The sequence below is a fragment of the Myotis nattereri genome, assembly GCF_964212035.1.
Source record: "Myotis nattereri genome assembly, chromosome: 16".
NCBI classification, from domain to species: domain Eukaryota; kingdom Metazoa; phylum Chordata; class Mammalia; order Chiroptera; family Vespertilionidae; genus Myotis; species Myotis nattereri.
Window position 1 is genome coordinate 55,612,867 of NC_138091.1, and position 24,915 is coordinate 55,637,781.

Sequence of the window (24,915 nt, forward strand, 5' to 3'; positions counted from 1 at the left end):
GGGCTTCCTGAGTCGGGTCCCCGTCACCTTTTCGCTGCTACTGTTCCGCTTACTCCTGCATCACCGAGGGGTCCGTTTTTGAAAACTTATTATTTTTATTGTTGAAAGTATTACAGATGCCCCTCCCCCACTGACCCCCTTTGACCCACCCCTGCCCCACATCCTAGCTCTCATAGAAAACGCCACCCCGCGAACAGTGTGAGGGCACTCACACGCACACACACTCACACTCACACACATTCACACACACACACACACTCACACACACTCACTCTCACACACACATTCACACACACACACACACTCACATACACACTCGAACACACACACTCATACACATACACACACACACTCACACACACACACTCACACACATACACACTCGAACACACACACACACATACACACACACTCACACATTCACACTCGAACACACACACACATATACACACACACTCACACACATTCACACACACACACTCACACACAGCCCCCGCCCCTCATATCTCGCTGTCCAGGGCCACGCCCACTCCTGTCCTGTCCCCGAGGCTGAGGGGCTTCTCTGTTTATCGGTCTGTGGCCTCCCTCTGAGTCGCCTCTGATACCCTTTGATTACTTGGGGGTGGGGTGGGGGTGGGGGCTGTTTATCTTCTTCTTAATCGTGAACGATTAGGATTAGCCTTTCACCCCTCAGGTCCCAAAGGCCCATCTTGGTGTTTAATTGTGGGGAAGCTGACAGTTTTCCTTGGAGCCGCCGTGGGCACACAGAGCAGTCAGGGCCTCCCTGTCCCGAGGCTGCAGGACAGTCCTCGGCGTTTTCTGCTTGTGCCTCTGGGCTCTGCTTGTGCGTTAAGTCGCAGCCGGTTTATTGCCGTGTGTGGTGTGAGGCAGGGATTTAGCTTTGCTGGTTTTCTAAACAGAAGTCACGGCCAGTTCCCTCGCTGCCCACGGCACGGTTGCTATTTTCCCGTTACAGTTGTGGCATACACCTGTATACGTCTGTATCTTCGGATTTTTTAAAAATTCTCACCTGAGGATATTTATTGATTTTTTTTTTTTTTTTTTTTTAGAGAGAGAGAGGAAAAGAGAGGGCTGGGGAGAGGAGATGAGAGAGAAACACCCATCGGTTGCCTCTGCACACCCCGGATGGGGACCAAGCCTACAGCCTGACCAGGGATCGAACCCAAGACCTTCTGGTGCCTGGGACGACGCTCCGACCCACTGAGCCACACGGCCAGGGCCATGTCGAGTTTCTTAACAAGTCCTTGCTCCCCTGGACTCTGTGGGGACGGGAGACCGCAGCTGGAGGGGGACCGCGGCTGCCCGGGAGGGGGCTGTGGAGGGAGGGGACCGCGGCTGGCCGGGAGGGGGCTGTGGAGGGAGGGGACCGCGGCTGGCCGGGAGGGGTCCGAGGTTGTCTGGAATCTGTTCTAAATGCCGCCCTGTCCCTTGGTCTTTCAGCCTGAGGGAAACTCTAGTGAGTTACATGGAGACGAAAGAAGTTGACATTCCCCCCGAGATGGAGGGTCAGTTCCCGGAGGAGATACTGCTCCGCCACTGCGTCTCTGCGTGGAAAATGGCGGCCTTGCTGAAGCGGGCGCGACAGGCGAGATAGAGCCGCTCCCTCTGCAAAGCTGCTCCCTCTGCAAAGCTGCTCCCCCCACAGAGCTGCTCCCCCCACAGAGCTGCTCCCTCTGCAGAGCTGCTCCCCCAACAGAGCTGCTCCCTCTGCAGAGCTGCTCCCCCCACAGAGCTGCTCCCTCTGCAGAGCTGCTCCCCCCACAGAGGTGCTCCCTCTACAGAGCTGCTCCCCCCACAGAGCTGCTCCCTCCGGCTGGGACTGCAGCCTTGGGACCAGCGTGTGCTCCGCACTCTCCAGGCGGTGACCACGGGTCCCGGGAGGTGGACACCAAACGGGCCACGGTGCTCCCGGTCCAGGGGAGCAGATGGGAACTGTCTGCCTCGGGCCGCCAGCCTCTTTCTCGGGCCACGTGGTCGGAGGGGGCAGGGCTACAGTTTTTCCTTTTATTTCTTGTAACATGCTCTGCTCTCGGGAAGAGCGGCGTCCTTCTCCCTCCCCCCTTCGCACTGAGAGTGGCAGCCTCTCCTTGGCTCCCGGGAGCAGAAGGTGCCAGGGCGTCCTGGTGTCACGGACCTTGGGGCCAAACCAACAGGACCTGACGCGGCCCAGCCCGAGCCCCACCCCCACCCCCACCCCCAGCCCGGGTCGGAGCACTGGACGCAGCCCCACGCTCTCAGGGGCTCGGCCTCCTCACCTGCCAGAGGAAGGAGCCGGACCGGCGGCCGGGCTTCCTCCGCGTCTGGGCTTTTGAAACGGAACGAACGGGTGTCGGTGCCGACGTGGGTCCGGGCGCAGCCTGGCACCGCTGGGGCGCATAGCCCGGCGTTCGCCCATCAGCGGATCCTGTGTGACCTCAAGGTCCCTGCGGTCTCCGCCGAGGCACAAACAGACTCAGGGAGGACACGAGGCCGGGAAGCTTCCAGAAAAGAACCCGGGACTCTGGTCCCAGCCCTGCCCTCGTCCTGCTGTAGCTGGACGTGAGGTCACAGGGCCTCTCTGGACTAGTTCCCACTCCTCGGGGCCCGGCACCCACGGCCACGGCCACGGCCACAGCCAGACAACTCAGGGAAAGGCCTTCGTGCACATTCCAAGCGAGTGGGGCCTGTGGTGGTGAGAGCTACACAGAGAGCCAGAGCGGGACCGCCCTCAGCCCCACCCCCGGGGCTGCGACGCCGCCCGGCCACCCAGTGCTTGGTGAGCGGGCAGCGGCCCGGCCACCCTCCTTCGCCTGAGGCGCTGGCCGCCTGCACTCGGCCCTCCGACCCTACAATCACTCCCGACCGTGCAAAGGCACCCCCGTGCCATCCGCACCCCGGGGTGCACATCAATCAGGGAAGGGGGTGGCTTGCTCGGACCTTCGCCTTGCACTTGGAACTCCCAGGATCCTCAGGGCTAGGGTGACGCCGCCACGGTGGCCATCAACGCCACTCGGGCTCCTTGTGGTGCCACGCGGGGCCAAAGGCCCTTCTTCCTTTTGGGGGGTGTGGGGGGCGGGGCGGAGTGAAAGTTCGCCCCGCTTTTATGAAGGGGTTTTATGAAGACTTTTGTACGCGATGCTTTCAAAGCCTTAACTGCCATTGTCCAGCATTGTCTTCTTTGCCTCAAAATACACTGGCCGAGCACACACACATGCAAGTTCTGTTACAGCCGTTACACCTGTTTAATAAACTTGCATTTTGATCAAGCCAGAGGGTCCTTCTCTGGGGGGCGGGCCCGCTGGCTGGGACCGGCTCTGCCCGCTGCGGAATGTGGTGTAGAGCTGCCACCCGTGGGGAACGTGCCCTGGTTCAGAGCACGAGGGTAAAGGCCTCCTCTGGGCAGGACGGCGGGGCCTTGCGGCCTCGAAGCTGAACGCTGCTCCCAAGGCAGTAGCCTGGGCCTCAGGGTGCCCTCTGTCCCTGGCCTGGGTGGGGGTCTGGCGAACAAAGGTCTGTGCCCTCCCAGGAAACTTCCCACAGTCACTGGGACTGAGGCCAAGGCGCCGGGTGAATGGCAGGTGCCCCGCGTGGCGTTCGGGGCATCACCCCAATGGCGGCACCTGGAAACAGCAGAGGGGGAGGCGCTGCGGCGCCCTGTGCGGGAGGGAGGGCTGGAGCTGCCTGGGCGCAGGAGACGGGGTGTAGGCCCAGGAAGCCCGAGCAACCGGGGTTGTTCAGTGGTTAGAACCTCCCCGGGGACTCAGGGGCCCCACCCTTGGGCGCTTGTGGGAGCGGCCGGTCCATGTCTGTCTGCCTCTCCCCATCCCACTCTTTCTAACAAATCCGTGGGAAACAGCCACCGGTGAGGATTAACAAAAACAAAAGCAATGGCCTCCACTGCATCTCCTGGCCCAGACCCGGCAGCCCGCCCACCCCTCCAGGCCCGTTCTTTGTGCAAACGAATGTGGGAGCTTCCTGCTCGGTCCCACGTGAGAACGCCGCGCGGGCTTCTCCTGTGCACCTGTGGGTCCGTGTGACGGTCCCGCCAGGACCCCGAGCCCCACGGCGCCTCCCTCCGCGGGCCGCGCGCACCGGCCCCGCCTGGTCCTCGCGAGGGCGGTGCAGGCGGCGAGGCCGTGCCCGTGCGACCTCCAGCCACCAGGCGGCGCCGTCCGCTGAGCCCCGCCCCAGGCGGCCCCACCGAGCGCCACCAGGGCAGACCGGAAATGACGCAGGCGGAAGGGGTGTCCGGCTGTGCCATGGCCCAGGAAGCGGTTGGACGGCCGCCTGAGGAAACCCTGTCGCTCTGGAAACGGTAATGAAGCCGGGAAACGAGCAAGAGCTTGGGCTGAAGCGATGCCGCCCCCCACGGCCCCGCCAGCCTCGGAGTCCCCGGCTTTGGGGCGGCGGGGTCACCGACCCGCCTCGGGAGCGGGGACCAAAGGGCCTTCGGGAGTTGTAGTGGGCGGGGTGGCGGCGCTCGTTTCCGGCGCGCGTCCAGGTCTCGGGGAGGGGGCGGGGCAGCTGGAGGGGCGGGGCGGCCGGAGGGGGCGGGGTAAGCAGCCAGGGGGCGTGGCATCCGGAGGGGAGGGGCGGCCGGAGGGGGCGGGGGTAAGCAGCCAGGGGGCGGGGCAGCCGGAGGGGCGGGGCGGCCGGAGGGGGCGGGGTAAGCAGCTAGGGGGCGGGGGCGGGAGGTTGGGGTAAGCAGCCAGGAGGCGGGGCAGCCGGAGGGGGCGGGGCAAGCAGCCAGGGGGCGGGGCAGCCGGAGGGGGCGGGGCAGCCTCATGGACGGAGCCTGGCTGCCCGCTCATCCCGCGTCTGCCCTCAGGGAGCAAGCCCTGCTGAAGGCCCGCGTGGTGGACCAGGACACGGAGGCGTGGCAGCGGGACCCCGCCTTCGCGGGGCTGCAGAGGGTCGGCGGCGTGGACGTGTCCTTCGTGAAGGGCGACAGTGTCAGAGCCTGCGCCTCTCTCGTGGTGCTCAGCTACCCTGAGCTGGAGGTAACGGTGGGGCTGGGCCGGGTGGTGCTGGCCAGGGCCGCCCTGCTGGGCTGCGCGCGCCCTAGTGGGAGAGGTGGGGCTCCGGCCCGGAGCACGGTGTTTGGTAGGATCGCATTGGAAGGTCGGGGAGTCTGCGAAGAAAACGAGGAGACGTCTTAGACTCCCCACCTCCGTGACCCGCAGGGACGCATCCCACGTTGCCCAAGCCAGAAACCTGTCTGCCCCTCCGGTCACAGACGAGCTCCATTTTTATTTGTTGATTTCAGAGAGGAAGGGAGAGGGAGAGATGGGAACATCAGTGATGAGAAGCATGGATCGGCTGCCTCCTGTACGCCCCAACTAGTGGTCAAGCCCACAACCCGGGCATGTGCCCCGACCGGGAATCGAACCGGGACCTCCTGGTTCATACGTCGGCGCTCAACCCCTGAGCCGCGCTGGCCGGGCCGCCAGCTCCATTTTCAGCATTTCTTCTCTGCCCCCTAAATGCTGCTGGAGTCAGTCCCCTGTGTGCATCCCGCTGCCCCTCCCTGGCCGTGCCGTGGCCACCCCTCCGCAGGGTCCGTGCTGCCAGCAGAGCTGTTTTCCTAAAGAGCAAGTGAGGTCACGTCACCACCTAGTCCACGGAAGGCCCTTCCTGTGTCTCCGTGGCAAATAAAGTCCACGCTTGCTGACGAGGTGCGAAGGCCTCTCACTGGTCTGACTTCTGCTTAAGGCAGGCGGTGGGTCAGCTCTCAGCCGCTCCCCACTCACCCTCCACTCCTAGGGCTTTGGATCCCGCAGGCAGGCCACGCTGCCCCTGCTGCCTGCCCTTCGCCGCCACGTTCCCTGTCCTGGAATGTTCTACCCATCTCTGAGGTTCTCCAGTGACACCCCTCATCCTGCAAGACCAAGAGGTGCTCCCAGCACCCTCTCTTTTCTCTCTCACACTGGAATGGGATTGGCCCGTCTCCCCGACCGTGTGGTCCTGCCCACCAGCCGTGGCCTGGGCACCGAGCTTCCGGCCTGGTGGAGAGAAGATGGGAGTAGCTGCGTGGATGAGTGAGTGAACGTGTGCCAGGGTGTGTCAGCTCAGGGCGCCGTGGCTAAGGAGGAGCTTGGGAGGGGGCCTGGCTGTGCCGCTTCAGAGCTTCCCTCCCTGCTCCTCCGCCTCCCAGAGGCCGCGTCCTCCGCCTCGGGCCTCGTGCTGGACTTGGGGGCCCCACAATCAAAACCCAGGAGTGTGCCCAGCACCTGCTCTGTGCTGAGTGCGGGCGAGCGGCCAAGGCCTGGTCCTCAGAGGCCCTGGTCGGCATGGAGGACAGCGCGGGGGACAGGCATGGCTGCTTGGCTTCCCACCTGGCTCTGCCCTGCCCAGTTCAACCCCAGGCCTGCACCTCCTCCTTCCTCACTGTGGACGGGAAGGTATCTGCACAACTGAGCTGAGCTGAGGCCAGGCACTGAAGCAGCTAGCGCCACCGCAAGCCCGCCATAGACACGCCAGCCCCAGGGACTCCGGCCTTCCCAGACCCAGTTCCCGTGTCCCGTGGGCCCGTGCCTGCCCCTCGCTGCAGGGGCCCCACCTCTGCCCCGGCCTCGATCTCAGGCGGTGCTGGGCAGCGATCCTCACGGGGATGAGTTACCGGCCCACTGACCGGGGCTCTCAGGGCGGGGTCTCAGGCTGTGTCCTCTTGCGACCCCAGCACGTGCCCAGGGCCTGCTGCTGGACGAGTCAGCTGCGTGAGGGGCTCAGACCAGCCGGGGGTCTTGGGAAAGTCTGGCCCAGTGGCCCCCAGTGCGGGCGAGGACCTGCAGGCTCGATGGGCAAATCCACAGGGACCAAGTGGGGCCGTGGTGGCCGAGGGCTGGGGTGTGGGGCGGAGGGGCAGTGGCGGCTGACCGGTGCAGGGCCACTCAAGGTCTGGAGAACGTGCATGCCCTCAGGCCCAAGGTGCAGGGTCCCTGTGCCGGAAGCAGGTCCCACACCGAGCTGATCGCGTGCAACGGGCTGTGTGTTAGCCGCTCGCTCTGAAGAGCCAGGAGGGGAGCTGTCATTGTGGGAGCACTTCCGGGAGCCCTGACTGCCGGCCCTGCCCTAGACCCTGTCCCCACTCCTCCCACCTGACGTCTCCAGCACTTCTCCCGGGGCCTGTCCTTGTCCCCTGAGCCTCCCACCTCCGGCCTCGGCTCTGACTCTCACAGGAGCAGCCCGACCAGAGGAGCTGACTCAGCAGCAGGGCGACTCCCCAGCCCCATCTGCAGGGCGCTCACCTGTCCTTCCTCATGCTCCTCCCAGACAGTGAGGCAGGGAGGGGAGGGGGGGCTGCAGAGGAGGGGATCCAGGGATGAAGGCAGAGCCATGCCCCCCCACCCCCACCCCACCCCGCGGCCTGACCTGGCTCCTGGCGCAGGTGGTGTATGAGGACAGCCGCCTGGTCCACCTGACGGCCCCCTACCTGTCGGGCTTCCTGGCCTTCCGAGAGGTGCCCTTCCTCGTGGACGCGGTGCAGCGGCTGCAGGAGAAGGAGCCCAGCCTCATGCCCCAGGCAGGTACCTCCGGAGGCCTCTGCTGCCGGGGGCGGGGGGGGGGGCGGGGGCGGGGGCTTCCTGGAGGAGGGGCGCTCTGCCCTGAGCGCGGGGAGGGGACTTCTCAAAACCTGGGCGCAGTGGTGGCCCCAGCCTCCTGCTCCCAGACGTCCCGGCCTCACGGCAGCACCGCTCACCGTGCCTTCCCGATGGCTCTTCCAGGTCCTCCTTGTGGATGGAAATGGGGTGCTCCACCCCCGAGGTGATCCTGCTCCCGAGAGGTGGTGGGAGGGCTGAGGGAGGGGGGACGCCCAGGACGCCGGCTCCCACCCAGCCGGGCGCTGAGAACTCCTCTCTGCCTTGTTGGGACCCCCAGTAAAGACCCTTCTCTTCACCCCCATCCCGCCTGCCCCGAGGCCCCCAGCACCCCCAGGCCCACGTGGTGCCACTGCCAGGTGGGACTGACCGCCCCCAGGAGCCCCGGCCCGAGCTCCGTCCGCCTGTCCCACTGGTGGCCACCTGCAGCCTGGCGTCCTGGCCCCGAACAGGACACTGGGACTTGGCCCAGGGAGAGCTGAGGGGCCGGGCTACCTCACCCTTAGATAGGAAGTGGGGGGACCGTTGGGCAGCGGAGAGGCAAAGGTGGGAACACGCACCACCCTGGCCGGGGACCTGAGGCACAGCAATCCGGCAACCTGGCAAGACCACGGCAGGGTCAGCTGGGGCTCGGGTCCCGTCCCTCAGCCCCAGGCAGCCTCGGTCCGCTCGGCAGACTCAGGAAGGGTCTGGTGTGTCCCGAGGCCCCTGCACCCCTTGGCTCATAGCCCTTCCCCCCGCCAGGCTTCGGGGTGGCCTGCCACCTGGGCGTCCTCACGGACCTGCCCTGCGTCGGGGTGGCCAAGAAGCTGCTGCAGGTGGACGGGCTGGAGAAGGACGCCCTGCACAGGGACCAGGTGCGGCCCCGCCCCGCCCCGGGCAGCCCGGCCTGTTGCCGCTCGCCCCTCCCGGGTCCCTGTCCTGGGCTCAGGAAGACCCGCTGTGCGCCCCCGGGTTCCCTGTGGGTGGTGGAACCTCCAGCCCCCTCTGAGCTCCTCTCCCAGCCGCCCTGCCCCTGAGGGGGCCCCATGTGGGGTGGGGCCTCTGGCTCTTGGGCCGGGACACTGGGATCCTGTGCCAGGCCCTGCGCAGCACCAGGAGCGGGGGCCTCCCGAGACAGCGGGCAGCACTCGCTCTCTGGGAAGCAGCTGGAGGACAGGGCACGTGTCTGTCGGGGCGGCCCTGCGTCTGCGTGGGGCCGTGGGCAGGGACCCTGCCTTCCCAGTGGGCCACCCCGCTGCCCCCAGAAACGTTCCTTGGGCTGAAGCAAATGTGCCCACACTCCCAGCAGGAGCAAGCACGGCAGGGAGCGAGGGCCTGGGGGCAGGAGCAGGCCTCCCACCCGCTGAGGCCTGGGCAGACTGCCCCCCGCCCTCCCGGCCCGGCCTTTGCCCTGGAACCGGGAGGAGAGAGCCGTGCTCCGAGGGCCTCGCCAGGGTGGACGGAGCTGAGGGCAGCTCGCCGGGCAGGGTGGCTCCAGGGTGGTCCGGGCCCGTCTCTGCCCTGCAGCTGCTCAGGCTGTGAAGGTGACTGACATGTTTCCTGCTCCCCAGATCCGCCTCCTGCGCGCCAGCGGGGACTCCTTTCCTCTGAAGGGCGGCTCCGGGGCCGTCCTGGGCAGGGTGAGTGCGGGCTGTGCTCCGCCGGCAGGTCAGCACCCACGGACCTGCATGTGCACACCCACCCCACCCCTCTCGCCTCTGCCTCCCCACCCCGCGCTGTCAGCAGGCCCGCCTTGTCCCCCCACAAGCGGCAGGAAGGTGCCCCAGGCGCTGCATGCCCCCAGGTCCCTCCTGCACCCAGGACAGGCTCAGTCCTCCAGCCGCAGGGCCTGCCCGGCGCCCTGACTCCTCCCTGCCCCAGGCCCTGAGGAGCCACGACCGCAGCACCAAGCCCCTCTACGTCTCCGTGGGCCACAAGATGAGCCTGGAGGCGGCCGTGCGCCTGACCCACAGCTGCTGCCGGTTCCGGGTCCCAGAGCCCGTGCGCCAGGTGGGTGGGCGGCTCATCCAGGGCCTGGCTCTGCCTCTGGCCCCCCGGGACCCTGTCACCCGGTGGCCACCACCCTTCCTCGGGTCCTGGGGCCTCCCTGGCTGCAGCGTGTGGGGTGGCCTCCAGGTGGCAGCACAGCCCGCACGGCGTGGGCTCAGCCCCTGCTGAGGGCCTGGGCCTCCGTGGCTGCTGAGCGGCTCCTGGGTGCCCACGCTCTCCCACCAGGTGCCGGTGGTGGGTGTCAAGCTGCCCCGTGGCCCTGGCTCCAGGAGCCTGTCCTGTGTCCCACCCACTTGTGCGACCGGAACTGCCCCTGACCGCAGAGCTGGCCCTTGTGCTGGAGGGGCAGGTCCTGTCGCCAGTGGGGTGAGGCTGTCTAGCGACTCCGCTGTCCCTGGGTCCAGTCTCTGGGTCCCTGCCCGGCAGCACTGCCCTCCCGACTGCTTCCTGGGAGCGGGGGCTGGGCGCTGCTCCCCATGGCGTCCCCGGGTGCCCGTGCCCGGCCTGGGCTCTCTCGCGGTGCCTTCCCACCAGAGTGCCGTCCCCCTGCCCGCTCCTGCTGGAACAGAGGCCTGGGGGCGGGTAGCTGTGTGTCCTGTCGGACGTGGCTCGAAGGCCCGGCCCCTGGGGTGGAGTCAGCACGTGGCAGGCCCTGCAGCCAGGTCCGGGGGCCCACGGCCCCTGGCCACTCAGGGACTTCGTGGGCGTTTCTGCACCGCCCTGGGGACGGGGCGCTGGCTGAACCTGGGGGAGCCCTCAGGGAAGGGGTTTCGGCAGGGACCTCGGCTCAGGCCACACCAGCTAAGGGTGCTGTCCGCCAGGAAACCAGGGTAGCCGCGTGGCTGCAGCTGAAATGTGGGTGCCTGGATCCCCACCTTAGGCCTCAGGACCTGCTGTCCTCCTGTCACCTGCCCCCCAGGCCAGGCTTTCTCGGGGGGGAGCGAGTGGCGGGAGGGCTTGCCCAGGGGCCAGCTGGGGACCCAGCGCCTCAAGCGCCACCCTCTCCTCAGGCCGACATCCGCTCCCGAGACTACATTCGCAGGACCCTGGGCGGCCCCAGGCCCCCCGCCCCCGGGCAGGAGAGGTGAGCGCAGGAGGCTGGGCAGTGGTCAGGGTCCTCAGCTGGGGTGCAGTTTCCCTGAAGGGACGGGAGCCAGCAGGATGCTGGGGGCCTGGGGGAGACGTGGCCAGAAACCCCCAAAGCCACGGCCCACCTCCCACCAGGGCACCTGCCTGCCGTGGGCATCTGCCTGGGAGGCGCGGGGTTGGGGCCCCACAAAGGAGGTGGGGGTCAGACCAGCGGGCTCCCGTCCTGGCTGCCCCACCAGCGTCCTTTCCGCTCTGAGCCTCGGCTCCTCGTCCGCGCGGCAGGCGCAGGGATGCCCATCCTGCTGGTCTCGTGGGGGAGCCTCCGGGACCGGCGCTGCCCTCACAGGCAGGAAGCAGGCGCGGGGCAGTGAGGAGCAGAGCGGGTTCTGTCCTCCCTCCCCTGGGAGCCGGCGGCCTGGGCCTGGTGGAGCTGCTGAGGCCTGAGCGCTCCCAGGGCCGGCGGGGCACCTGGGTGGAGGCTCCAGGTCAGGGGCAACCTCCAGGGACCCCTGGTAGCGAGGGGCCCTCAGGCGCTGGGGTTTCATGCTGCCCCTTCCCATGTCCTCACCAGGAAGGCTCAGAGGCCAAAGGTGTGGCCCAAGGGAGGCCCCGAAGAGCCCCCGGGTGAGGGCAAGACCCCCGAGGCCCACAGCCCAGGCCTCAGGACACACCCGGAAGCCCCAGACCTGGGCGCCCAGGAGCAGTAGGACCAGGGCTGGGCGCGGAGCCAGCCGGACGCCCTGGAGAGCGCCGCCCGCCTAGCGCTCTGGCCTCAGAGCAGTCACTGGCCCAGGCGCCTCCGCAGGGGCAGGACCGGCCCCAGCAGCTGGCGGTGCGCTTGGACTCAGACACGGGCCGCGAGCGCCCTGCTCCCATGGCTGCGCTGTCCCCGTCCTCGGTCACGAGGCCTGGAGCAGCCTGGGTGATGCCCACAGAGACCTCAGCACAGAGCCCAGACCCGGGCCCAGTGGCTTTCCCAGGGGTCACGGGAGGGTTTTTTTCCCCTAAAAGTGCCTACGTGGTCCTGGCCAGTGTGGCTCAGTGGTTGAGCATTGACCTATGAGCCAGGAGGTTATGGTTCGATTCCCGGTCAGGGTCACATGCCCGGTTGTGGGCTCGATTCCCGGGTGGGGGGGCGTGCAGGAGGCAGCCGACCCACGATTCTCATCATTAATGTTTCTCTCTCCCTTCCCCTCTGAAATCAATAAAAATAGATTTTGAAACAACAAAGGTGCTCACGGCCGCTGGACGGCACGGATGTTACCGCTCTGCCCCGCCCCCTCGGGAACATCTGCCACCGGCTGTTTCCGGTTGAGCTTCCTGATCATTAAACCATGGAGAGCTCCCAGGGGTGACGTCACAGCAGCACCCCGGGGCCACCTCAGGGGCGTGCGGCGGCGGCGTGGCCTCCCCGCGAGTGGGAGCAGCTAAGGCCACCGCTTCCTCTGACCACAGGCCTCCGCGGGCCTCCCAGCTGCGGGTGAGAACAGGCAGGTTCCGCAGGCCCGTCCCTGTCCCCTGAGCCAGAGCCGCGGGGTCAGGTACATTCGCCGGCCACGTCCCTGAGCAGTTGGTGCGTTTTCGTTAAAATGCACCCGGTTCTCGCCCCCCCCCACCCCCCCCCCGTCACGGGGACGCTGGGTTTCTGCTCCGGCTCCTGTGGGCGGCTGCCCGGGGCGGCCACGTGCACGCTTTCGTGATGCGCGTTCGCAGTTCTGTCCGAGGGGTGACTTCCTGGCTCTGGGGCGACTCACTTCGTGGACCGGCCGGCGCTCGCCCAGTGGCAGCCTTTCCCCCCCCCCCCCCCCCCGGCCCCGCCGGACTGGCTGCGTCTGCCTTGCATGTCCCTGCTGACTAGTGAGGGGAGCCCCTTGTGTGCTCACTGCCCATTCGGGAGAAACGTCTCCTCAAATCCTCTGCTCTTTTTACTTTGTTTGTAAATATATTTTTATTGACGTCAGAGAGGAAGGGAGAGGGAGAGAGAGAGAAACATCGCTGATGAGACGGAATCATGGATCTGCTGCCTCCTGCACACCCCCACTGGGGATGGAGCCCTCAACCTGGGCCTGTGCCCTGACCAGGAATCGAACCCGGGACCCTTCAGTCCACAGGCCGACGCTCTATCCACTGAGCCACCCCCACCAGGGCCCCTTTGCCCTTTTTAAAACTAAACCGTCTCGTTCTGCTGTCTGTCTGGGGGACCCCGGCCCCGTCAGCCTGTGCCTCAGCTCTGCTCCCACTCCGGCTTGTCTTTTCGTCCCCGACGGTGTCCTCGACACGTGGGCGCTTTTAAACTGGATGTGGAAGGAGCCTCCCTGTCCCTGGGAGCCGGGCCGGGGTGGTCGTGGCCGGTGGTCGGCGTGGATGCCCGGGACGGTGCGTGGGCCAGAGGCACTAGGACGGTGCTGGCGGGAAGACGCGGTGGGTCACCCCGGGGACCTGGCGCCCCGGCTACGGTTCTTGTTTTCCTTCCGTTCGGTGATGGTGCTGGAGGGTCCCAGCTTCCTTTCCGGATCTTAGTGATTCGAGAGTTTTTCTGGGTCGTCTGGTTGAGTGGTTTCGGAGGCACCCTGCCCCCACACCAGCGGGCCCCAGCGGTGACCTGGCTCAGTGGGGACTGCAGGGGGAGCCCACGCTCCCCCACATCCAGCCCTAACTCTGACCCTGACCCTGACCCCAGCAGACAGGCCCTAAAGGTGCAGATCCCAGGCGCCCCGCCAAGTCCTCAGCTGAGCGCGCCCGGCCTCGGGGTGGGGGTGGGGGTGGGGGTGCTGAGCCCCCCACAGGCAGCAGAGGCAGTGCGTGATGGGGGCGGGGCTTAAGCCTGGTGAGGAGGCGGGAGGGGGTCTGACCTTAAAGGGACCAGAGTTTCAGCTACAACTTCCAGGGAGACCCGCAGGGGTGAGTGCCACAGGCCTCGGCCTGGCAGTGCAGGGGGGGGATGGGGGGGGGTGGCCCAGAAGCACCCGGAGGAGCCCAGGTATATGGGGACCTGCTGGGCGGGGCGTTCGTAGGAGACCCGGGGCAGCAGGATGGGGTTTGGGAGGAGGCTTCAGTGGCACGTGCTGCCCACACCCACGCCCGTCCCCCTGCTCTGCCCTGTCTTCCCCCCCACCCCCCTCCAGAGGGCGTGCAGGGCCGGGGTGGGTGGCGTCTCGCTCCTTCCCGCAGAACCTTAAAAATAGAGCCGAGATGATGATGCCCTCTCAGACCACAGCTGCCCCAGAGCCCAGAATAAGTCTGAACCCCTTAATAATTCACAGCGCTCCAAATAGCCTGGTGGCCCCTGCGCCCCTGCCCAGGTCCCCCCCACCCCGTTCCCAGGGGCTGGGAGTGGGGCTCCCGGGAGGTGGGGGGGCCTGGCTCCTGCAAAGCACACCCACGCCCCTCGCCTCGGAGACCCCGCCTGCCCACCCCCCCTCTCGGGCAGCCAGGCATGAAGACCCCAGGTCCTCACTGTCCCAGGACCCTCCCCGCTGCACCCCTCCGGCCACAAACATCGGTCCCTTCCATCACAACTGCCCCGCCTCGGGCTTCTGGGGTCCCAGCCCTCCAGGGCTTCTGGGGTCCCAGCCCTGGCTGCACACACCCACCTGCTCCTCTGCCTCGGGAGGGTCCCTAAAGGGGCTCCCTGCTGGCGGGAGCAGCTGGGACCAGGCCCTGGGTCCCGGCGTGCGGCCGCTGTGCTGCTGGGGGGGGAGTGGGTCCTCAGAGCCGGGCCCCCGCAGCCCTGCAGCCCCGCCCTGCCCGCCTGGTGATTAATGAAAGGCCCCGGCAGCGCTGACACCCAAACGGATCGGATCTCACGCCGGGCGGGCGAGCAGGCGGCGAGGTGTGGGGGGATGATGGAGCGAGGCCCGCTGTCCCCAGGTCACCCTCCAGGAGGCAGGAGTGCTTCTCGAAGTTTCCTGCCTCTGCGAGCGATACTGGGGGGGGGGGACCCAGGGGGGAGCAGCTGCTGCTCCGGGCAGGACTGCGCCCCTCCATCTGCCTCCTCCCCACCAGCGGGCAGGGCAGGCGGGCTGATGGGAAGGAGGGAGAGGAAATGGGGGCGCGGGGGAGGGCTGTGGTGGGCAGAGGGGAGACCCAGGCTTCGGGGGGGCCTTCCCTGGGCGCAGGGCCACGGAGCGGCTGTGGCGCGGCTGCGTGTCCTGTTTCTTACTGAAACGTCACGTGTTTCTGATCAAAGTCAGCGTCTGTGAGCCTGGTGCCGGCGACGCTTCTCTCCTGATGGCCCTTCCCGGCAGCAGTTTCCTTTTTCTGTTTGTTCTGGACCGTGTGTGTGTGTGCGTGTGTGTGTGTGAGCATGTGTATGTATGAGTGCGTTGTGTGTGTGAGCGTGTGTATGTATGAGTGTGCTGTGTGTGAGCATGTGTGTGCGTGTATTGTGTGTGTGAGTGCATGTGTGTGTATGAGTGTATTGTATGTGTGAGCATGTGTGTGCGTGTATTGTGTGTATTGTGTGTGCATGTGTATGTATGAGTGTATTGTGTGCGTGCGTGCGTGTGTGAGCATGTGTGTGCGTGCGTGTGTGAGCATGTGTGTTTGTGTGTACGTGTGTGAGCATGTGAATGTATGAGTATGTTGTGTGTGAGAGCATGTGTATGTATGAGTGTGTGTGTGAGCATGTGTGTGCGTGTATTACGTGTGTGAGTGTGTGTGCATGTGTATGTATGAGTGTATTGTGTGTGAGCGTGTGTGTGTGTGAGAGAGCTTCTAAATGGGCCCTGATGTCCTGGGTTTCTCATTTGGAAATAACCCATTGGCTTCGCACTGAGTTTGGTCTCTCCCATTGGCGTTCGCACACTCCCCCACACGCACACGCACACGCACACCCCCTCCCCAGGGCTCAGCGTGTGCCCTCCCTCCATGCACACCTTCCCGGCGGAGGGCCTGCGGCCGCGTGGCCTCTGGGGCAGCCTCTTGCTTCTGCTGGGCTCACTGGCAGCCCTTTCTTGTCTACCCCAGACGCTGCTATGGGAGCAGGACCCCTGGGGGCCCTCCATGGGTCCCTTTCTTCCTGGAGCTGTGGCAGCTCCCGCGGGGTCCCAGGATCCGGGCCTCCTGCTTGTGTCCCCGGTACCCGCCACAGAGCCGGCCCCGCTGCCCCGGCTTGTTGCCTGGGACACGGGCACATCCATGCCACGCCCGTGTCGCGTCCCCTCCGTCCTCGGTTCAGTGGTGTCCTCTGGTGGCTTCTGAGATCCTGCACGAGAGCCACAGCCCCCGGCCGCCCCGGAGGCCAGCGCCACGGCTCCCCGCCGCGACCGGGAAGGGCCCCTCTTCAGCTGCCGGAGCCACGGGGACACCACGGGTCTCTCACGGGTGTCGGCAGCTCCAGATGAACCGCATGGTCCCGTGTGGTGACATGAGGGGTGCGGGTCCAGGGCGCGGGGGTGGGGGGCACCACTGTCCGTGGTGCTGAAGCCAGTGCGGCCGGGGGCTGGGCCTGAGGTGCTGGGAGCCTGGCTCTGGCTTAACTTCCCCCCCACCCTGCCCCGCCTCCCCCCCCGCCCCGCCCCCGCCTCCCCCAGCCCCCCGCAGCTTGGGCTCCTCCTCCAGATCGCCTCCCTCCGGCCCCGCCTCTTGGTTCTGACTGGCCTGGCTTGACCGTGACCACTGCTGGACTTGACCACTGTGGCTGGAGGCCAGTGTCCAGCCTGGAGCCAGGGTGTGGCATTAGCCCTGCCCACGTGCAGGGGTCTCTCAGGGCGGTCAGCACGGTCCCTGGCTGGAAGGCCGATGGGGTCGCCTTCTCAGGAGGCCGTAGCCAGGACGTCCAGGACACCCCATCCCTGAGGCTGGGGAGCACCGCCCTCCCCCAGCGCCCGTCCGTCTCTGGAGGCTTCTCTCGGGGCCGGCGGACCCGCGTGATCAGGCTCCACTATGAGCTGCCCGTCTTGTTTGTGGGGCACAGACGCCCACAGCCGAGGGGACCCAGTTGGCAGGTACCAAGGTCTCCATGACAGGTGACTCGGGGGTCAGTGACCTGTGTAGGAAGATGTCAGCTGGGGCTGCCGTGCGGGCAGCCAGTTCCCCCAGAGCGTCCATGCAGGGGTGGCGGCCGCGTAGGTCCAGCGGGGGGGGGGGGGGAGGGGGAGCCTGAGCCTCCTCTGCAGCCCCAGGGGTGCTCACACGTGGCTCTCGGGCAGCCCACCTCAGTCCACTCGTTCCTTCACCCCAAAGCCTCCTGCTGGGGGGCCAGCAGCCGGGACAGGGACAGCGCTGGGAGGCACGATGTGCGGACAGTGTCTGCGGCCTCAGGCAGCCAGGAGGGAGCGGCTAACTGCGGGGCCAGGGGCGGGGGGTGGCGGCGAGGCCAGGCCCAGGGGCCCAGCACAGGCGCACAGCGCACCGGGCCAGGTGCCCAGGTGCGGAGCCTTGGACAGTGAGCTCAGCCCTGAGCTGTGGGACTTGGAGACAGTTTATCAAAGCTTCGGGCCTCGCTCTCCCCTGTAGAATGGGGCTGGTCCAGTCGCGGGACGGGGGGGCAAGCGGCAGTGCCCGGTGCGGACGTGCAGAGCTCGGTTTAGGTTTGCTGTGATCTTTGCAGGAAAACCCCTGGCCACCAGGTCCCTCCCCGAGAGGACCAGTGACCACACTCTGCCCCCAGCCTGTCCCGGCCTTGCCCTGACGGGGCTGCCCCTCCCCTGGGAAGCCCACCCTGCCTCCTGGGAGGGTGATTGGCAGCTGCCACTGCCCACCCCCAGCTGCTGAGCCTCCTGCTTACTCATGACACTGGCATATGGCACCTCCGCGGGGGGCGCTGCCGATGGTGAGAGCAGCGTGTCCCGCTCGAGTCCTGCTGAAGCAAAACAAACAACATGTGAGGGAGCAGGGGCGGCCGGGGGCGTGAGCAGCGTGTGCGTGTCTGCATGGCGCCTGCCGGGGCGCTGGGAGGAGGGAAATGGAGGGGGAGCTGTGGGCTCGGGGCTGAGGCCTGGCTTCCCTGCTTGGGGCTCTCAGCTCATGGGGTCCTCCGAGGTCACGTGGTCCATCCAGCCCCTCCCGGCCGCTCTCTGTGGGGACGCTGGGCTCAGGCCGGGAAGGAGGAGGGGACGCTGGGCTCAGGCTGGGACCTAGAAATGCTCTTTCTTCCAAGAACCGGGAAGCCACCTCATGTCAGACCAGACCCACAGGCTCAGGCTGAGCCAGTTCCTGCTCTGCGTTTGCGGACGGACGAGGGTGTGCACTGCAGGGGGCAGCAGCCCTCCAGCCAGTCCCTCCCAGACCCCCTCTCCCGGGTCAGCAGCCCCTCCTCTTCCCAGGGCTCAGGCTGCTGCCATGGCAACGAGTCCCTTTGCTGGCGACAGCACACATCCTGGAAAGGGTCAGTGGTCCACGGACCAGGGGGTCCAGCAACTGTCGCACCACCTCCAGGAGGCCAGCCCAGGCCCCCCCTGCTCTGCCACCTGCCTCCTTGGTAGTAAGAAACCTCGAGAGACAGAGCGAGCCCAGGATGGGGCTGGCCCAGCAGGCGGGGCGGAGGGCAGCGGGTGCAGAGCCGCTGTGGGCCCGGCCTGGCCTGGGGCCTGCCCACGCGGAGGGGCTGGAATCTCTGGGCCGCCCCCGAGCCTGCAGATGCCCGAGGAGCATGGCAGAACCTGGGGTGTCTGTGGGGAGGAGCCCAGTGGGGACTCGGAGCAGCACCCCCCACTTTGGGCTCCCCAGGGAGCTGCAGAATCCTGCCCCCGACTGCCTCCCAGGCGGCAGGAGCCCCCCTGGCACCCTGGGCCCAGCCCTGCGGGCTGACCGGGTGGCTGGGCTGTCCCCGGCCTGGCCTCGCACCAGGGCCCAGCCCGGCCAGCCGAGCTGTGTGAGCCCCGCGCCGGCTGCTGGCTGCGCTCACGGCGGCCTCCGCGTCGGCACCGGCACCGCTGTGCACGGAGGTGTCGGCTGCTGCCTCAGGGCAGATGGGCTGCCAGTGAGCTAAGCGTGCGGGGGAAGGGGTGCCATAGGAACCCCCCCCCCGCCCGTGGGGGCGGGAGAGGCAGCACCGGCTGCTGGGGGAGCTGGGAGACCTAGGAGGGAGGGGGGCTGGGATCGATGGGCCCCAGGTTTGGGGTGAGGCTCCCGGCAAGGGGCTGGGGCCTCCGAGGGGATGCTGGGCCTGGAGGCAGGGTCAGCCTCGGGCGTCTCTTCCCTCTCGGCCGCGGGACCTGAAGGAGGGCCTGTGGGTCGGCCTCCGGGCGCGTCCCCTCCTGGCCCCGCACCTCCCGGACAGGCCTCCGTCCTTAGCAGGCAGACGCCGCCTCTGCAGGCTGCCAGCCAGGCACGAGGGTGGGCGGGAGGCCAGCACTCGGCCAGGGCCGTCGGGCACGTGGGCTCGGGGGTTGGAGTGGCGCGTGTCTGGCAAGGTCACTGCCGCCAGCCGCCGCCGGGAACCGGCCATGAGGTCGCCAGGTCGTGGGGGCCGGCTCCGGGGCAGGTGCTGGTGGAGGCCGGAGACCCTCCCTGGCCCGGCTGCCCCACAGCCCAGCCCGCTGGACCCTGGACCCCCAGGGACCCTGGGCCGTGGAAGGGGCAGGCGGGGCACATGGGCCACAGACGGCCCGGAAAGCGCTCACGGGCACAGACAGGCCTCGGGGAGCCCAGGGCCTTTCCGTCGCAATGGCGGCCAGTGCGACTGGGCGCGTGGCCTCCAGGGACCGGCCCAGCAGCAGGGGGAGCCTCCACCCCGTTACACCGGGGAGGGGACGGGCTGCGAAAGGCTGCGGGAGGCCTGGGGTAGCGGCGGAGCCGGGACCGGAGCCCAGACCAGCTGGCGGCTCAGCCCTGCGGTCAGCTCACGCGTGGCCGGGCACACCCGGCGGGAGGGGCTGGGCCTGCCCCCCACAGCTCCAGAGCCTGGAGGCTGCCCGCTGGCCCGTGCCCCTCCCCCTCCCTCGCATCCTGGGCAGCCGCCCCCGCCGCCCCCGTGACTCGGCTCAGCTGTTCCCCAGCCTCCTCGCTTGCCGCCTTTCTCCTTCTTTCCCAAAGGGTGAGCTCGCTGCGGTGCCGTGGCAGGCGGCTCCTCTGCCCGGGGGCGGCCGTGGGGACCGGGCCTCACCCTCAGACTCTGGTCCTGAGCAGAGACTGTCACCTCCAGGGCAGGACAGTCCTGGCCTCGGTTCCCCTGAGTGGGGTTCGGGGTCGGGTCACCTGCCCGGTCACCCTCTGCAGCCTCACGACCCAAGGACGCAGCACACGCAGGGGACACCTGGGCGGCCACAGGCCTCTCCTGCCTCCTGGACTCCCAAGTCCCGGGGCTCTGAGGTCAGGGTGGTGCCTGGAACTGGGGACACCCCTGGCCTTGGGTGGGGAGACCAGAGGCGGTGCTCGAGCAGAAAGCTGACGGGATTGAAGTAACTGAGCAGTCAGACAGCCCGTGCCCTGGGTGCCCGCTGGCCGCTGGCTTCTGCCCAGACTTTCCTTCCCATCTGCCACCCTTTTCCTCTTCCTCACTCCCTGCCCCCTGCTCAGGCCCCTCGGAGTGACCGAATGGTGGCCTCCGGGGGACCTGTCCACCCAGAGCCTCGGAAGCGGCCTTCCTGGCGACGTAACCAAGTGAAGGACTTGAGACGAGGTTTTCCTGGGGGCGTGGCCCTCAGGCCGAGGCAGGTGTCGGAGAGAAAGGCAGGGATGGGAGACCGCGGGCCCAGTTGCTGCCGCCACGAGGGGGGAGGCCTGGAGCAGGCTCCGCCTCTGGGCTCAGCAGCCGCCGGGACCTGGGGTGGAGGAGCCCTTTCTGAGCCACAAGCTCCGGGGCGGCTGCCCTGGCCACATCCTGCCTCACACAGCCCCACCCGAAGGCAGGAGCAGCTCCTTCCCTGACTCCCTTGCAGCTAGAGGTGGGCCTGTGGCCTGGGGCCTCCACCAGTCGCCCAAGCAGAGGGAGTAACACCTGGAAGCAAATGACCCAACTCTCTATTTCTCTCTCTCTTTATTGTTTCCACTTGGTCAGGGGTGGGCAAACGTTTTGACTCGAGGGCCACAATGGGTTCTTAAACTGGACCGGAGGCAGGAACAAAAGCATGGATGGAGTGTGTGTGAACTAATATAAATTCAAAGTAAACATCATTACATAAAAGGGTACGGTCTTCTTTTTTTTAGTTTTATTCATTTCAAACGGGCCGGATCCGGCCCACGGGCGGTACTTTGCCCACGGCTGCACTTGGTCCAAGGACGGGAGAGGGCTCCGGGGTTAAAGGAAGGGCAGGGAGAGGCTCGGGCAGAAGCCAGACTCCGGATGCAGAGGGGCTCCGGCTCCAAGTGCTTGAGGGAGCCTTTCTCGGAGACACGCCCGCCCAGCCCCGTCCTCCCGATGAGTTTCACCTGCTCCCCCAGGACGGGCTCCCAGGAAGTGAGCGCTGGGCCTGCGGGCAGCACCGGGGCCTGGCTCGGGGTCCTCTCCCCCCATGCGGCCTCCCACCTCCCGAGGGCCCCCTCCCCCGTGTGGGGAGGCCTCTGCGCGGCCTGGAAGGGGGCGCGGCCACCCCCACGCGGGGTTTGCATCTTCAGGAGCCGCTGGGCGCCCTGGACCTCTCACCAGCTTTCTGCGCTCCGGAACCACAGCCGGTGCCCCGAGAGAGGTAGGTGGGGCCGCGGGGCAGGCTGAGCGGGCGACGGGCCTGCCCCTGGGAAGCGGGGGGGGGGGGGTGGGGGGGGGTGGGGGGGGTGGCGGTGGCGGTAATTCTGACACATCTGGGCTCAGGGTTGCTGGGCAGAAAGGAGTTGGCGGGTCTCAGAGACCGAGGGAGGCGAGATGGTCCTGAAGGCGGCGACGGGAAGGGGGGCGGGGGCCGGAGCTGGAAGAAGGGGCGTCCGGGTCTGTTCCGTCCACACGGGGAAGCGGGCACACCTCCTGCAGGGCGCTGCCCGTCCCTCCTATGACGGCGGAGGCAGAGCGCCCTGGCTTTGGGGCCGCGGGTCTCCGCCCAGCCGTGGAGGCGCCGCGTTCCTGGGGGGTTCCCGGGTGAGTGGCCTGAGCACCCTGGCTCCTGGGACACTCTGAGCCTCGTTCCCTTCCTGCGGGAGCCGTGTGGGTGCTGCTTCCAGTGCTTGTGGGGTCAGGAGAGCTCCCTGGGGAGCAGCCCCAGCTCTGACCGTGGGCGGAGCTCACGCCGGAGAGAAGCTCCTAGAAGCCCTTCTGCTAATCCCGGCCAGAGAGAGGAGCCGCCCCCAGCCTGGGCTGGTGACCCCCGCCATCGGACTAGCCTGCCCCCCACCCCCTCCTGCCCACCCCCTCGCCCTCCGCGGGCCCATGTCCTCCCTGTTCTCCTCCCCGTCTCCCCCCCCCCCCCCGCAGTCTTCTTAGAAATGAAGTCATCTAGAAAAATAATCAAAATAGAAAGAAAAAAAAAGCTAAGAAAATGGGGTTTTTTTCCTTTCAAACATTTGGCAAGACACCTCCCACACGGATGTGTCCACCGGCCTGTCTCCGTCTCGGGGCCTCGGGCCTGCACCTCTGGGCGGTGTGAGCGGGTGGACCTCCCCATGCCCCACGCGGCCAACCCTGGGCCTGGCCTGGCAAAGGTGGCCCAGGCGGTGCCCCCAGCAGGAGGCAGGGCCGGCAGGAGAGAGGGCGGGGCCCAGCTGGGGTCACTAGCTCCTCAGTGAGGTCTCTGCCCCTCCCTGTGCTTCCCGCCGCCACGCCCTGCGCAGTTCTCCGGGTTTATTTATAATTGATTCCCCGCCAGGCACTTGCTGAAAAGCCGCTTCCGGAAGCCCCAAGGCCCTGAGCTCCCGGCAGCCTTAGGCTCCAAGCCCGGACGGGTCCCCTGGCTCCCAAGTTTCCACTTCTGAGCCTGGCTCCCTGCCCCCCAGTGCAGCCGTTCCTGCACCCTGCCCCTGAGACCCTCCCTGATTGCTGGGGTGACCCGAGGCCAGGTGCCTTCTCCCCTTCTTAGAACCAGACCCTCCCTCCATCCTGCCCTCTCTGGTCCCGATGGCAGGGCACATGGGACGTGTGCACCGCTCCTGGCCCTGGCTGGCTGTCTGCGTCAGTTACATGGTACAGGCTGTACCTGCCCCATAGACCTCGCCGGGCGAGGGGGCGGCCGAGCCGCCTGTGGCTGACGGTGGTGACTGATGGCGAAGGGCTCCCCCTGCGTCTGGAGTGATGCCCACGCCCAAGGTGCGGTGGAGGCACGGGTTCCATGGTGCCCGGGCCCGAGGAGGGGCCTGCAGCAGGGAGGGGCACCCTCAGGTAGAGGCCAGAGATGAGCTCCCCGAGGGCAGGCTGCAGGCCCGGCCACTCGGGGGCCGCACCAGGGACAGGGGTGGGGCTGCCCTCCCTCGCCCTGGCCTGGCATCATCAGCTCTGGCCCTCCCTCCCTCCCTCAGCCTGAGCAGCACCGCCTGGCACAGGGAGCCTGGCAAGGCAGGGCCCTGGGGGTCGCCCTGGGGAAGCCTCCTTGGCGAGGGCAATGCCAGGCAGGCCCTGCCAGGGATGCGCTGCCACTTGGCAGGCAGGGGGCGGAGTGTGGCCTTTCCCGGGCTCCGAGCTCCAGGGGCCACGGATGCCCTGCTGGTGGGGGTTGAGGCGGAACAGATGCCTGTTCCAGGACCAGGGCCCCGGGCCAGAAGGGCAGTGCAGCCTCCGCCGCTGACGCAGCCCTGGACCCGTGGGCTCCGGAGACGGGGGGGGGGGGGGGGGGGGGGGCGGGGGGCAGCCAGGTGCCTCCGGCTCCTGACTGACCCAGAGCTTCTGGCGGCCGGATGGCGGTGCCCCGTGCCCGACCACACACCCTGCCAGGATCTCCTCTCCCGGAGCCGAGGCCGCGGGGGCGCCGCTGACATTTGGATGGGCTTCTGGGCGCCCCTGGCGGCCGGCCTGCCTGAGAGGAGGCGTCCTGCCCCGAGCAGCACAGGCTTCTCAGCCCAGAGCTGCCGGGCCTGGACCTCCGTGTCCTGGGGGCGTGATGGGTCAGGGGCTACCGGCCTGCGCCTGTCTCCTTGCTCGTAAAAGGAGGGCCCTCAGCGTGAGGACGGAGCCGAGAGCCACATCCAGCGTGACCGGGTCCAAGTGCACTTCACGCCAGAGCTGCCGCTGGGAGGACTTGCGGAGACTGGGCTCTGGGAGCCGACCCACCTCCGCCTGCCGCTGTGCTGGGCTCTCGCCCTCTGCACGGCCTGACCACCAGGCTGAGCCCTGGGGGCACAGGCCCCTCCGTGCAGCCCAGCGCCGGGCACAGCGCGGCCCGAGCCAATGGCAGCTGCAGCCAGAGGACCCACGCGGGGCGGGCGCTGTGTCTGAGTGCCACGGTCCTCACGCTGGAGGGAGGGAGGGAAGTAAGATACGGCCGTCGCCCAACCCTTGCTGGTTCCCCTTCCCTCTACTCACAAAAGTGGGTGCTGTGGGGGGACCCTCCGTCACCGGCTCTGTCCACAATTACTGAGCTCCTGCTCTGACCTGAGCAGGTTAGTCACCTATGAAACAAGTCAGATGGTGACAAGACCTCCAGAGAAACAGCAGGGAGCGGGTGCATGAGCAGGCCGGGGACAGCAGGTGCAAAGGCCCTGGGGCAGGACCAGCAGGCCCGGGCAGGGCGGTGGGGGAGCCCTGACTGTCCCGGAGGGACCGGACCAGGGAGCCTGGAGCAGGAACAGCAGTTTTCCACGAGGACTGGCTGTTGGGTTGAGATGGACAGCGGGGTGAAGCCGGGAGACCGGCCCCCAGTCAGGGCAGTAATGGGGTGACAGAGGCGGCCGGCCCAGGGCGGGAGGAAGGTCAGTTCCGGGGTGTTTGGAAGCTACAGCCGGCAGGTCAGCGGGTGGACTGGGGTGGGGGGGGTTGTGCCGGCCGCCCCCCCCCGTAAGCCCCGCCCCTCCCCCTCTGGTCCCGCCTACCGGAAGCCGCAAGGCTGAGCACCTCCCCGAGGCTGTGCACCTGAGGGCGTTGCCGAGGCAACCCCACTCGCGTCTCAGGGTCCTTCCTGCTCAGCTGGGCTTGAGGCTTCTGCACCCGCAGGTCCCGTCCCCCGTGCGGTGGCGGCGGGAGGAGGCTGGAGGCCGCAGAAGCCCCATTGACCCCCATTAACGTTTTCAGAGCATTTGACACCCACCGTCCGCCCTCCGGCCTGGAAGCGAAGCCATAGCTGACCACCCCGAGGGCCACCCTCCGCTCCCGCTCCGGACTTCCCTCAAACTGCCCGCCCTGCGCCGCTCCTGCCTCGGGCCGCCCCTCCTTCCTGCCTGGCCAGAGAGGGGGGGGTGCAGGAGAAGGTCCTGGGGGGCTCCCTGGAGGCGGCGGCTT

General features: G+C 67.5%; 2 protein-coding genes across 2 annotated transcripts in view; both read left to right on the plus strand.

The window, feature by feature from the left end:
• RNF213 (ring finger protein 213) overlaps window positions 1–3,259 on the plus strand; it is a 75,231-nt gene extending 71,972 nt beyond the window's left edge. Inside the window, exon 67 of the mRNA XM_081108996.1 lies at window positions 1,462–3,259. Coding sequence (XP_080965122.1) covers window positions 1,462–1,615 — 154 coding nt within the window. The 3' untranslated portion in view covers window positions 1,616–3,259. The remainder of the gene's footprint in view (window positions 1–1,461) is intronic.
• Window positions 3,260–4,247: 988 nt separating this feature from the next.
• On the plus strand, window positions 4,248–11,899 carry ENDOV (endonuclease V). The gene is made up of 9 exons (XM_081110028.1): window positions 4,248–4,315; window positions 4,829–5,000; window positions 7,388–7,522; window positions 7,725–7,764; window positions 8,343–8,455; window positions 9,152–9,220; window positions 9,462–9,590; window positions 10,601–10,674; window positions 11,251–11,899. Exons 1-9 carry the CDS (start codon window positions 4,260–4,262, stop codon window positions 11,384–11,386), a joined length of 924 nt encoding a protein of 307 aa, XP_080966154.1. The 5' UTR covers window positions 4,248–4,259; the 3' UTR covers window positions 11,387–11,899.
• The last annotated feature ends 13,016 nt before the right edge of the window (window positions 11,900–24,915 follow it).

What these genes read in the sequence shown, in the direction of transcription:
- ENDOV (XM_081110028.1), top strand. Translation starts at nt 4,260, where the DNA reads ATGGCCCAGGAAGCGGTTGGACGGCCGCCTGAGGAAACCCTGTCGCTC. An exon ending in ACCCTGTCGCTCTGGAAACG is followed by an intron (nt 4,316 to 4,828) that starts GTAATGAAGCCG and finishes GTCTGCCCTCAG; the next exon opens with GGAGCAAGCCCTGCTGAAGG. An exon ending in TGGGGTGCTCCACCCCCGAG is followed by an intron (nt 7,765 to 8,342) that starts GTGATCCTGCTC and finishes TCCCCCCGCCAG; the next exon opens with GCTTCGGGGTGGCCTGCCAC.